The sequence below is a fragment of the Danaus plexippus genome, chromosome 2 (genome assembly GCF_018135715.1).
Source record: "Danaus plexippus chromosome 2, MEX_DaPlex, whole genome shotgun sequence".
Lineage (NCBI taxonomy): Eukaryota > Metazoa > Arthropoda > Insecta > Lepidoptera > Nymphalidae > Danaus > Danaus plexippus.
In genome coordinates, this window is record NC_083537.1 from 2497402 (window position 1) to 2512326 (window position 14925).

At 29.8% G+C, this 14925-nt stretch overlaps 1 protein-coding gene across 2 annotated transcripts; it reads left to right on the plus strand.

Annotated features, from left to right (window-relative positions):
• The first annotated feature begins 1222 nt into the window (after nt 1–1222).
• LOC116765226 (alpha-tocopherol transfer protein) lies at nt 1223–13001 on the plus strand. 2 transcript variants are annotated; one of them, XM_032654644.2, is made up of 6 exons: nt 1223–1343; nt 9380–9524; nt 10976–11070; nt 11564–11714; nt 11893–12086; nt 12403–13001. In XM_032654644.2, exons 2-6 carry the CDS (start codon nt 9386–9388, stop codon nt 12748–12750), a joined length of 927 nt encoding a protein of 308 aa, XP_032510535.2. In that variant the 5' UTR covers nt 1223–1343; nt 9380–9385; the 3' UTR covers nt 12751–13001. The 2 variants fall into 2 exon arrangements, with proteins under 2 accessions (XP_032510535.2, XP_032510536.2); XM_032654645.2 differs by having other exon boundaries at nt 1301–1429.
• Nucleotides 13002–14925: the final 1924 nt, after the last annotated feature.

Below are 14925 nucleotides of genomic sequence, written 5' to 3' on the forward strand. Positions count from 1 at the left end.
ATTACGCGTCTCATGTCCCAACACTCATATTTTAAATGTCGCATTTTGATAATTAATTAATGTCACCGAGTTACAAAATATCTTTCATAATTCGGGGTACGTAAATGTTGTAGAATTTACTACAAACTTATATCCTTATGCTGCATTATATAGTCGTTATGTGATATATAATATATTATGCTAAGCCTTGTTTAAACTATATTTATATTTATTTTAAATATATTGTTAAAACTATTAAAGTTTTTATGGAGATTATTCATGCACGATTGCATGAATGGAGGCCAAACAATTAAAGATTGCATTGAAACATACCTTTATTGCTTGTACTATTTGAGATTCTCGATTTTTTTAAAACGAGTATTTTAAAATTTTCCATTTAAAAGTCTTCGGTGATAGGAATTTATTCAGAGATTGTTACGCGGGGGAAACTATGAAAACCGGTACTAGGGTCTAGGAGTCGTATCATATTAAATTTTAAAATGTCTCAGACTCGGCAAGTTTTTTAATACTTGTAATTTCTCTCCTCTATGTACCATAGACAATACATATTAAAAAACTTTAGCAATATAGTTACGGTTAAAGTGATTATGAAGCGATAAGCCTGAAATCATTGTTTGGTGTTACTATCGTAGAAAAAACTAAATCTCAATATTTGACAATCTTGTAAAAATCGAAGTGTCTTAAGGTACAAAATATTCAAACACAAATGTATACAAAATTAAATTTATTATATCTGAACAATACAGTTTGCTTTTCTTTGTTTGCTAGCAATTGAAATGTGTAATAAAACTTAACTTTTATGATTACAGTAGGTATGGGTACTAAAAATTAAAAACTTTTCACTTCTTGTTTATATTATTATAGTAAAAGCGTTTGTTTATCGGTTTTGCTACTGTACGTAAAATTATTAATGACAAATATCTCTAGAGGTAGATTAATTTTAAAATTTTATGATGGTCTCGAAAAACATTATTTTGAATCTTAATTTAAAAGCAAAATAAATTTATTTCTATATTATTGACAGTGACAAATGGGGCAACGGAATTTAATTGACAGCCATGATTAATAAAAAAAAAATAAAAAAAAAACTTAAATCAGTTGAATAATCAAAGTAAAAATTTACAATCGTAATTTATTTAAAAATTCGATAATTTTAAGCTTTATATGTACACAATAGTGTACATACATGCTCATGTGAGTCATTGTATGTTAACATACCAATGTTTGTAGAAGCGATGCTTTGTCTATTGGCTGAATGCAATAATACACCGGCATGATACGCTGACGAACACTGCGCGGGAGTGCTCTGCGGAGTGAGGACGCATTTCGTGTAAATAAAAACTGTAAGTTTTGTTTATTTTTTGTTTCCCACTCATTTCGAAGTTTTTTTTATTCGGAGTTTGTGTATAACATGTTTTCTTTATGAACGGTAAGTAATAAAAGCCCTTTAAGTAATATACAATTTTAAGTTTGATTCCAAAATAGGTATATTGTTTAATAATTTTTACTTTATATATTTAATTAATAAATTTACTTCATCAATGATGTGAAAAATAATTGTTACATTTATAATGACATGGTGTTCGGAAATTGCTTTTTATTGTTGTTATTTAAGTCATATGTTTATAGTGGCTGTAAGCTATCGGTCAAAGGCATTTCCATTTATATAGTATGTTCACTGTCTTTTATAACTCATTACCGGTCATCTGCGACTGTGACCTTGACGCTCTCCACGTGTTTTATTTAGACATTTCATTCGTTACACAAATAAATGTACAAGATTTATGTTACACAGTCTTAATGTTAGTAGGAAGGTCGTATGTAAACCTCAATGGCCATAGCTGGAGAGGTCGTAGGTCAAGTACTTATTGGCTATCTGAAATTTTGTACATCATTTTATTGTTCCTATATTTGTCTGATGCTAGTTTTTTTAGTAGCAATCGGTTCTATTCTAGAATATAGTTTATATTTCCATCATCAATCATGCTGAAAGACGTTCAATGAGAACTTGCCCAACATAAGCATGTGTTAGGAAACAATAAACCCGCCTATTTTACCTGTTTCTGTTTCTCATAATTCGGATGTAAAATAACTCTGTCAGGACTATCGTATCATGGACATCTGTATCAAATTATTTTACTTTAAACTAACTGTAATCGAAAAATAGTAAATTTTAAAAACAATTTTGAAAATCTCAATTAATATCTAATAAAATAAGCCCAAGTTCACATTAAAAAAATATATACCATGTTAATAGTTCCACATTACAATCAAACGGTTCCATTGTGATTATTATAAACAATACATATTTAATTATAAATATAATGTTTATCGTATACAGATTATATTTCTATTACAGTGGTTATAACATATAGTAGACAATTCAATCTGTATTTTTCAGTGTTGCCATGTCAAAAGGAATTATTTTAATACATTATCTTCATAACCACCCTTGTAATGGGTTTGGGGAATACGATATGGCTTTGTAATATGACGTCTTTATAAATTGCTGTATTATATTTCAAAGAAAAAGTTATTTTATCTCGTTCAATTATAATAGAAGATATAGTTTTTTTTTATGTTAAGCGAAATTTATTTAATCAGTATATTTTAATACTGTTCAAACCTACATGTTTTCTTAAAATGCCACCATTTTAATTTTGTTTCGTCTGTGTTCAAATGAATCATCTGTTATACAGCGGGGGATTATGGAAGCTTCCAACGAAAAATAAAACAAAGCGTCTCATCAACTGATAAAGAGACACAAATCTCTTATCCATACTTATTAAACAGCCATAGACATTTTAAACATCTAATAATTTTCATACTGACACATGCTCAGGTGTTATTGCTACTTAAATAACAAAACAATATACACTTCACCCGAACGGACCCGTGGCTAAAAGAAAGTGAATTTATGTGTTATAATTTCGTGTCGAGATACTAAGACAATAGGCAATCATATTTGATGTGTTCATTGTTTTAAAATATATGCCAGTTCATATTATAACAACGCTTAAGCGGGAAAAACGTCAGGATACTAATAAAAGAGTCATTTTTCGTATTACAGAATAATATAATGCCTGTGCCGGACGTGTACACACTAATGAAATTATTTTTTGTTGAATACGCATAGATGTAAATTATTTGTACACTTATATAATAAATTCAATATTCAGATTTTACATTTTAGATGTAATAAGGTTCAGGTATTGCAAGTTATAGTAAGTGTAATATTATAGGCAAAAATGACGAGCAAATTAATGTCTATTTTTAATTTATAATGTTGCCATATATAAAAAAGCATAAAACCGTAAGTTTATTTCAGTATTCAAATTATTATAACAATATAATGAAAGCTATACCATGGTAAACACTCCTGTTGTATGACAAAGTAAGAGACTCTAAGATTTTTGTTATGAATAAAAATACCGTTATTTACAGCTGTCAGGTTTAAAATATCTGAATACAATATACAGTGTTTACACCACTTTAACATAGTGCTATAAAAAACTAGCAAGTTGTAGGTAAATTGTTTATTTATCTTAAATTTTGCATTTTTATTCTAGTGTTGAGTTATCTTATTTCCTTCTTATATATGGAATTGATTTTTCTGAATTGTTATTATAAAACTGTTAGATTATATCATCTTTATTTGTTTTTTTTTCATACTTTTTAAAACCATTATTCCGCTGTATGTTTTTATAACTCTACTTTTTGTTTTATATAAAAATAAAATATTTCTTATTCTAAATCGTTATCCACCCAACAAACTTTTTTCTATATATTATGTTTACATTGAATGTAAGTTTGCTCAATAGTAAGGGTGTTTGTATTAAGACAAAGCTAGCATAGAAATATAACACGCGTTTTTTTTCATCGTTGTGCTTGTCTATGGTTTCTATTGTATTTTCTCAATACTAAACATTCTGGGAAGTGTAAGTGAAGCTAGATTGTAGATAAGAATTAATAATCATTTCAATATCATCATGACATTTCTATCAGAATTCAAAATTTATAAAACTCTTATTAAAAAAAAAAAACAATTTTATATCAAGTTTTCCAAAAATTGTTAGTAAAAATGTAAAGATACTTCGGCATCAAACCATTTAAGACGTAACATTATCTGTTGTGCGAGTGTATAATGAAATACATGAAAATAATTATCATTATAACTAATTAGTTAATTTGTTATCTTTAATTTATGTTCTATAATATTTTATTACTCTATGACTTAAGAACAATAAAGTTCGTATAGTCACTATAAAGTTCAGCTGTATGCGATAAATCTTTTATTCTTTGACATAACGCTTTACACAATTATTTATCGACCTTGAACAGTTGTCAAAAGGTAACAAAAAAGACACGCCTTTTAAATTTCTGAACGGCTATCAAAGTGTTTAATAAATATATACAAAAGTTAAACATACGTAATAAAATACGTATTCTACGTCATATTTTTTTATAACAAACTAGTTCTGTTAGATATGTTGTAAATCGGAAACTAAGAATATATAAAAATATACATACATACTGGTGAACTGATCTATCAAATTTATATCGAAGGTGATATTTTTATTTTTCTAAAATTATATTCATACTCACACGGAACCCTTTAGGTTCTTGTTACAACCTAAACATATTGTGTCTTAACATCATCTCATTAGATATTATGTGTGGTATGCAATTATCTATACACCTACATCTGCGTTAGTTATTTATTTGTATATATATACTACGGTTTCATTGACATTGAACTTGTGGAATATTTTGGCAATGACAAATTCATTATTTATAATATATGTGTATCAGCTGTAAACGTTCTTTACTTTTTTTAATTCGTTTTTTTTATATATAAGTGTAACTTCTTGACACCTCGATAGTCGTTGCACGTGTCAATATGACGTCACTTGGCTTGGCTTGTTTTTTGGCATCTTGGCTTAATTTTATGTAGAGCTTATATATGTAGAGTTGAATGCATAGAGATTTTCAAAGATTTTAAAATTTAATATATTCTCACTTAAAATAACTTTTGATTTTAAAGTTTATGTTCAAAGTCCAATATCATATTAAAGACTTTACTTTTATAATGTTATACGTAAACATTATTTTTAATGAATTGACATACAGAAAAATATGTTCAATAATCAATTGTTGATTACTTAACGAAGGTTACCCTTCGAGATCACTGTATAGGTAGTCATTAAGGTAAATACAATAATTTATGGTTTTTTACGGTTGCCTTTTCCACGTGGAATGTATTCTCTTTAGAGTTATAAATATTGTTGTTGAAGTAATGATATTTAAGATTTTCGACTGTATTTAAATAAAATTCGGATATACTACGCGTTTTTTTTATATTTTAAAACGACAATAAGTTTCGGTTCATTAGTAACAACCGTGTCCACGGGCAGACGAGATAAAATTTCAGAAAACGTCGGGAGAATATAGTAAGTAGTAAATAACGCTTAGTATATCTGAAAATTTAAGTTTTATTTATTCGTTGTTGAAGGTTAATGCAAATAACACAGTTATTTAAATTTATTAATCCATAACACGGAATAATGTTAGGTTTCAAGTGGAAAAAGCCATTAATACACCTATCTACGCTACATAAAATCTATCAAGTTTTTTCCTTAATCAAGACAAATTTTTATTATATTATCTAACACTTCCGATACGAACCACATAATTTTTGTCAACCTGTTTTTTAGGCATAACGGAATTGGGGTCAAGGCTTTATTAACTCACGATTTCATAACTAACATAGTTTTATATCTATAAAATAAACCAAACTTCTATGATTATTACATAAACTCCGTTAAGCGTTTTATTTATAAGAAGACGCGATATGAATAAAATGTCTCTATAAAAAAAAAAAAAATATCCAACGGCTAAAAGTAATGTCATAATTGTCAAATGTCAAAATAGTCATGGTTTTATAAAATTTTCACATACACCTATATTATTTTCTAATGCTTTACTCTTATAAGTTTCGTTGCCAAGACAAGAATAACGTTTTTACTCTATAGTGACTTGTAACTTTAAGACTATATATATACATATATATATATATATATATATATATATATATATATATATATATAAGTTCGAACAGCTGGTTAATATTGTATCATATGTTAATTATATAATGAATATAATTATTTCAATTTATTTTATGTTCTATTACTATGGACACAAGGCAGCTTTTTAAATTCGCAGACACAAAAACTTACATGTTACTACTAAATGTCATATAAATAATAAAATATATATCGGCGCAAGCAGCTTCAATGACGGATGTAACATGAAAATAACTGGCATCAATTATTATAACACCTTATTGGTCGTCGTTACTATTGTTAAAAGTCAAACGAAATCAAAGAGAATAGAACTATGTTTGAATTCTGGTTTAAATATGACGTCTGGACGCACGACAGCGGACTGCAGAGTTCAGCGAGTGCGGAGCATAAAGAACCTTCGAGAAATACAAGAACATTTAGAAGAATTGAAGTTTCATTTTAAAATATCTGGAACTTACTGAAACAAGTGACATTAGAGACGTCAGCGAGGCTGGCGTCCTGTCTTTAAAATAATGAATTTATAATAAAATCCGATATATACGAGTACAATCAACTCGTGACATGGTCACAATGAAAAGAATTATTTTTTAAATATATTTTTACCTAAATTACCTAATTATTATATATAATTATATGTTTATAGGTTGGATCGTATCTACTCCTTCAAAAGAAGTTTATCAGAAATAGTTTTATTCTAAAAAAGACTTAAGCATTTGAAAGTCTCATGAGCTTCGAATCTCTTTTTCAATATATAGCTTACATATAACATAATTTAATAACCAGGCGAAATATAGCGTGGTAATAAAAAGTAATTAGCATCTGTGAGGTATTTTATATAGTAATTCGTCTTTATGATATTCTCAGTAAGGATTTTTCTGTAAACAATATAAACTGCAATGCGAAATCTTCTGCCCTCATTCGTTTGTCCTTTTATTGCGGGCCGTGTTCAGACGAACAAAGGAGTCCTCTCATCTCTCATTGTTCTTCAAACACTGCATACAATGAAATGCTATATATGGAGCAAGTTTTACGCAACGCCAAAATGAAGACACCTTTTTGGCAACAATGCGACTGATATTTTTGTTCGCGGATTAAGAAATTTCACGTGTAATTAACACGCGAAAAAAATACTAAGAAGCTTTTAAGGACCATAAAAAGTTATCGTTTGGCTTTCGAAATTATAAACGTACACCGTTTATGAAATCCAAAAATGTCAGCCATTTTTATGTTTCTGACATTTTCAAAATATAGAATTGTCATGGCTTTAAGGTCCGACAAATGATAACGTTGACATTGGTAAAATATTCCACGATTCCAGTGCGAATGGAGCCATAGCATAAAAAATGGCCTTAAGGTAATCTTTAAATATTATGAACTTTCATATTATTTAATGTGGAAGGCGAAGACTGAGATGTTGCAGTCATAGCTGTATCCTTCGAAATACACCGGTCTTTTGATTGCTTCACTGTTATAATTGCCCATAATTTTATATAAACAGTTCAAATATGGTTTTAGTTGCTAGACAGACTATTTTAAAACTTGATTCCCAAAGGCTGTACGTTTTCTAGTGCTTCTAACTAATACACAGAACTGGTTTAACGTAACTTTATCGAACTTTCTCGACAACCCTAGCAACCTTCTAATTAATGGAACATCGATCGTAGATACGGAGGCGTTGAATTTCACTTTATAGGTTTCGTAGCAAATAGTTTATGATTTATATTAGGAATATCTTTAGCTTTTCTGAGCATTATGACCGAAATAAATTTATCAACTAAAACAGACCTAGCTAGACGAACAAACAAAAAACACCATTACTTTTTAAATACAATTCTTATACTTCCAATTTCATTATTTACTGAATATTTTTAAATAATTTACGTTACTGGAAAACAGATCTTCCTTATTGAATAATAGGAAGTGACTGATGGCATTACTTAAGCTAATAATATGTAGGTACTTCTGTAACTTGGATCTTTCGCAGATGACTTCGGTCAACATTACAGACGGCAACAGAGCAAATAAGGGATATTTATTTATACAATTTCATAGTATTGCATTAGTATTGTAATTTAATAGTATTTTCTTGGATAAAATATAAAGATTTCGATTAATGTTCTAACAGATATTCATTATAAATGAAGGACACTTAGATAAGACGCTGTGGTGGAATCCACAGTTGATAACTTATCGCTTGTCGTTCAGAATGAAATTAGTAAAATCGTTTTATTGATTGTATTGATATTAGGCTCATTGGAAGTTTTTGTAAGTTTAGGTAATAAAAAATAGAGTTATATAAAAATGCAGAAGGATTCGAATTTGGATAAAGAAGTGAGTAAAGAAAATGAAATGGAATATTTATGTAAAAGTATACTTTATAAACTAGGTATTATTTTAAATTATTTACTAGGCGTACTTGATCTCGCTTGAAAAACATTAAATACAGTAATCCATGTATTTTTTTTAGTAACCATACATATTATTGTAACTTTTCACAAAGATATATTTACTTTGTATGTCGTCTAAGAATACACGCACGGTCTCACATGACGTAATTTTTTGGCTTTCGTCTTTCAAGATATTTCTTATTTGAAACTTGTGGGTTTCCGCTTTCCAGAATATATCTATATTAGAAGATGTTTCAGTCGTGTTTGTTATAATCTGTCCAGCCATGAAATATTGTGAGAGGTTGCGTTACTTTTGTTCCGATTTTATTCACTTGGAATATTAAAATCATAAAATAAGAGAGTTCGAATTTTTTTCACATTTGTGCTGGGATTGCTTGCACTTAACCCTATGATGTATTTTGTGGTAACTACATCAAGAAAGAAATGTTTATTTGTCTTTTTAATGTTATTATTATGATAGATTGACTTGCTTAAGGTCAATAATTCCATAAATAATCGAACTGAGTTTAAAGTTCAATTAAAGTTATTAACATATATATATTTCGAAACGTCTGATATTTTATTAATACTTTAATAAAATTGCATAATTAGTGCCACTGTCGGAGATCACATAAGATTAAAGCGTTAACCTTGTGTGTAACAGAAACTAGTGATGTAATTCTTATACAACTCTCACAACAGAAATTTGACTCCGTTAGTATTATTGGAATTACATTTATTTAGAATATATTATTATTAAAACATTAAAATTTATTTTTACTAAATCAACTAATTGGTATTAATAATTGTTTAAATAATATAGGCTTAGAACTTTATATTTAAAAACGTATTTCAATTTTATTATTTTTTTATTTAAATAAACACAACATGTTTTATAATCCGTTGCAGATCGGAATGCCGACTCCAGATTACAACGTTGACTTAGACCTGGGCGAGCCTCCGCCAGAACTACAGGAGTACGCCCGCCTCCAGTGCGGGGAGGACCCGAACACAAAACTGCAAGCTATATACGAACTCCGAGATATGATATACGGTATATAGAAAGTTGAAACTAAGTTTTACGAGTACTACGCGTTTATATTATTTTGTTACGAACTAATCCCGACGTTTCGGCTCCTTAAAGTTTCTATACAGCAACTGTGATCACGAGCAGACGAGATGAAATAATCCGAATAGCTTAGTATCATTTAAATGTACACGCAAAAATATTCGATATTATATATAAGTGTTTTATAATACTAATATTATGATACGACGTTAATTCACACACCATACTTGTTTGTTGCTGTTAAATTACTTCCCTATTAGAATAAAATGTCTCACTGCCTATAAAGAACGATTCAACATATAGTTTTTCATCCAAAATTAATAAATTACAATCTTAAATTCCAAGAAGCTCGTATCTGAATATAATCATTGACAGGAAAACAAATAATAGTATAACATTCGTTCTGAAATTGACGTCATTCAAATCAATACATTACTTGACAGATTTCATACAAAAACGTCAGCCGGAAATCCTGATAGCTTTTTTTTTGTTTACAGAGTAAATAAAACATCGACGATCACGGTTAGGCTAACACTATCTTTTTTAGTGTCTTGCTTACGTCATATCAAAGAAGACCTAAAAAAAATATATTATAAATAGTCATCATTACCGTTTTTATTTACTCTGTAATCTTATAAAAACCACTATAAAAAGTACTTACAAAACTGCCGCAAACTCAAAATGATTTTGCCGCTATAAAGCCAATAGTTTTGATTTAAATACAGGTATTTTAAAAGGCCAAACACATATCCAACAAAAACATACGAATTTCGTTTATTACTTATAATGATTTTTAAGCAAAATTAATCTTTTATAACTACAACATTTCGCAATACCTCTCTGGCAATTAAAACTCTATACCTGTTATGTCTATTCTAAATCAATACAAGGACAACTGGTAATTTCTTAAACTTAAACTAAGTCGTGTTCGCCTTTCATGGTCACCGCGTGTGACCGACACCAAATCGGCGCTGTAACTATAAAGAAACATTTGACTAATGATAGCAATAAAACAAAAGTGCACATTATTGTCCCACAGTATAGTTCAAGGCAACGTTTTGCTCTTCCACAAAGTTTCATAAGCACGATAGATAGCCACGTGGGTGTTTGAAGACGGATTAAGCTGTGGAAATTGTATCCTCTGACGTTATATAATTACATCCATAAATTCTAGACTCTGCCTTTTCCATTAAGTAACTATTTATTGGAAAGTTTAAGAAATAAATCCGGTCATGAGTTTCTACGTGGAAGATTAAAAAATACAGTCTTAGATGCTGAATCGAAGGCATTCTATTTAATGTCTGACCAAACTCTTATCTTATACAATATAATGTGAGACGTTAAATAATATCGTCTTACTGAGCAAAGGTCCTTTAAAGTTTTTTTTTTATTTTTTTGTTTTTGAAAATCACTATAACACGCAGTGCATATTTCAGAGCGGGGTGAATGCACTCCAAAACGTATGGACGATGAATACCTGCTTAGGTTTTTACGAGCTCGGAATTTTATCCCGCAAAGAGCGCACAGACTGGTATGATTTTATTTTATGTGATCTTGACATATTTCTATGCACTTTGTATCAATATGAGCATGTGAATTCTATTGAAATTCTCTATGACTAAACAAATAACATGAGTTTATGACGCGAGCGGTTCTTGCAATCGCCATCGTAATTTATTCGTTTCGTTTATGATCTAAAAGTTTTCCATAACAATGTAATTGCTGTTCCTGTTGCCATTAAATCACGCATTTATTTTACATGAATAGATTATGACTTATTCGGAATTTAAATCACAGACATAAAACTGTCTTCGAAATGTTAATATTAAAATTAGTATTATATAATATTATGGTAAATATCATGTAATGTTTATGATTTGGACCACAATGTTAGATGATTTACGAAACTGTCTTATAAATACTTTCTATTGCACACCATGTTAGATGCAAGATTGACCTCTGGTCTTGGGATTTCAAGAGAAAATTGCCTTTGATTTATTATAACCATAAATTTTGCATACCAGATGGTGAATTATCATCAGTTCAAAGAAGACAATCCAGAGTTATTCGAGAACGTATATCCCCTGGATTTACGGAGGATTGGAGACACCAACGTCATGGCTGTACCGCCATATCGTGATCAAAATGGTCGCAGACTTTTGCTTTATAGAATTGGTAAGTTTCAATTTAAATTTTGCCAAATACCTCGACTGGCCCTTGACTTATGCAAAATATATATGTATATCAAGTCATTGTATTATTTAAGGTTATTACAAAAAAAAATCTTATTGTGTGAAGTTATCGTCTAAATACAGAAGAATATTTTATAAAAAAAATCTATTGTTAATAATAGGATCCTGGGACCCCAAATCTGTTGCTGTAGAAGATATCCTGAAGGCGACAATATTCGCCTTGGAGCTCGGATTGTTGGAGCAGCGAACCCAAATTTTGGGTGGAATAGCTTTGTTTGATTTGGAAGATTTAGGTACACAGCATTTGTGGCAGGTCACGCCGTCGGTTGCGAGCAAAATTATTAAACTTTTAGTCGTAAGTGTTCAATAATAAATATATAAACTCGGCATTCGAAGGACCTTAAATAGACCTTGATTCGGATCAGATTTAGCAGTGATTATTTTAATTTCTCATTTTGTTATTCTAAACAGTTTCAAAGATAATTCAATTATATTCCTGAGAAGTATAATTCAGATGTGGGTGTAGGCTTATGTTAGAGGGCGACCTTCAAAAGGACGTCGGCCTTTACGCTGCACTGTATTAAACAACTGTGCTGCAATCTAAAGCCTGATAAACCAAAAGTCTCCAATCTCTGGGTTCGACGCTCTTGTGACCTCTTTTTTTTTTGCAGTCAAGTTTTCCCGCAACCACTCACGCCATACATATAATTAACCATTCTTGGATATTCGATAAAATGTACAGCATATTCAAACCGCTACTGACAGCGCAAATGCGCTCGAGAATCTTCTTCCACGGATATGACGTCACATCCCTTCACGAGCACATCCAGCCCGACTACCTTCCGGAACGGTATGGCGGTGTATGGCCCGACTATCCGTATACCATCTGGCTCGAATCTTTGAAGAAAAATTACACCGTTGCCAAACAGGTACTGGCGCTCGGGTATAAGTTCCGTGAAGAGGAGGTTTGTCCCGAAGTCGTCAGAAGACTAAAGGAGGAAGGTATAAAATTATCGTGAATCAGTTTTTTTTAGTAATTGCCATAATTTTATAATATGCTCCTTCGTATTAATCGTCGTTATAAATAAAATAGTCCTGTAAGAAATTTAAATCATTGCCACTAAATGTATAAGTGTAAAATATGTTAAGCATTCGTCAAAAATCTGTGATAAGTGTAAAAAGAATCAATTGAGTGTAAAAAAAAAAAAAAAACAAATTATCATAATTTTTTTGTATATTCATTACATTATAATAAATATAAATAACTATATTTTGATGTTCTTATTTAAAACCTTATATTTTGTAGAGTATTATTTTTATAGACACGACTTACATCAAAGTGAAGTGTAAAATATTTTTCGTAATTGAACTCATTCAGTCATATAATATGAAATGAAACATCGTCCTTTAAATTCGTCGTTTTCGTACAAACATTCATATTTATAAATAACAAACAAGCAAACGAAAAAAGGTGAATAGTCAGAACAAATTTTACTTTTTTTCCGATTTTTGTCTAATTTTTTTTTTTTTTAATATATATAAGATAAAGTATATGTAGGTATACACATTTATGCTGACCCCAAATCACTTATACATACAAGTATAGTCTGTTTAAGCTATAATTTTAAATTTCAAAAATATATAGCTATGGTTGTCAAGTGCATTAAATTAGTAATAAGAAATAGCTAGCATGACTTACTCATTCATGAAATCGAAAAAGCCCACATACAGCCTGTGTAGGAGGTTTGATTAAACTTATCTGTATTGTCTGTAGGCAGAGCTTAAAAGAAACCGTTCCTATGGGACAGATCAAGCTGTACAGACAAATGTATTACCCGAGTTCATTATTTGAAAACGAAACGCCTACAGAATTTGTATACTTAAAGTTCACAATGCAAATAACTGTATAACTGAACGCCTACTCGTTGCCTACATAGAAAATTACGTCATTTCGTTTCATCCAATTATCATGCCGGCATATTTAGCTGGACCAAGACTTAAATCACATAGGAAGAACGATTTGTGGGCGGTTTTATCTATCAATGCTCGGGTAAGCGTAATAATGAATTAATATTTAGCACAGGTAGTAGCGTCTGAATTGCCCACAATAAATTTTACGCTTAGACCTCTACTACAAATATTTATTTTTTCTATTTCAATTATACATCTATTCCTTTATACGAATATTCTAAATAGCTGGTAGAATACAAGAATAATGTAACTCAAAACTTGCAAGTCTTTCCCAAAAATACGATGAGAATTTGGAAATTACAGACGCATCACGCTTTTTATCTTTTTCATTTTCTTTTTAATTTCTTCCAATATTCTGTTTGTGAATGTATTCAATGTAGCTGTTTTTATTACACAATAAAAACGTTACTAATTGCCACACGTACGGAATCGTCGGCAATTCAAATTTACTATTAATATTTGTATGTACATATGTTTTGTTATTTGTGTAGGTACGTTTTATCTGACGTCTTACTTTTGTTCTGGTCACGCTTGTTGAAATGAATCGAGAGGTCGGGTATAATTTTAAATAATAAAATTAACAAAAAATCAAATACTCAGGGAAACCATGTAGTGTCGCTAAATATGTAATAGCTTACATTTTGTTACAAGTGTTTTATAATGTGTCAAATATGATCAAAATCTATCCCCGCAACACTTGTTACGGGGATGTTACGGGGGATAATAAATACAGCGTTTTCACGTAATAACGTATAAGATATAAATTAACTTAAGGAATTTTGAAGTAAATTAATATAGTATTTTAACAAAAAAGCTAGTCCTAACAAAGTTAATTTCCAATGGCAACTACATTTCACTTATGGGGATAAATTACAATAATATCCAAAAACTATAAATCTTTTTTTAAATTACAAACGAAAAGGTTTCCTGAATCTTCATAGTGTAAGTAAATAAAATTTCAAACCTCTGAAAGATCAGTCTACAAAAGTCTTTAGGATAAAAAGGTTTTAAAAATCCCGCATATTTTTTGAGAAAAAATATTATTTAATTCGAAGTATAAATGAGAACAAAACCCAATTTAGAATAGTTTATATTAATGAACTTGAAAAATCTAGTCTTTCCAATAACAGATGTTTAAAAAAATTCATCAGCTATCTTTTATTACGTTTAGACTCACTCATGTTACACGTATCATAGACACTTGATTTTTGTGAACTATTCCT

What these genes read in the sequence shown, in the direction of transcription:
- LOC116765226 (XM_032654644.2), top strand. Translation starts at nt 9,386, where the DNA reads ATGCCGACTCCAGATTACAACGTTGACTTAGACCTGGGCGAGCCTCCG. An exon ending in ACTCCGAGATATGATATACG is followed by an intron (nt 9,525 to 10,975) that starts GTATATAGAAAG and finishes TGCATATTTCAG; the next exon opens with AGCGGGGTGAATGCACTCCA. An exon ending in AAATTATTAAACTTTTAGTC is followed by an intron (nt 12,087 to 12,402) that starts GTAAGTGTTCAA and finishes TTTTTTTTGCAG; the next exon opens with TCAAGTTTTCCCGCAACCAC.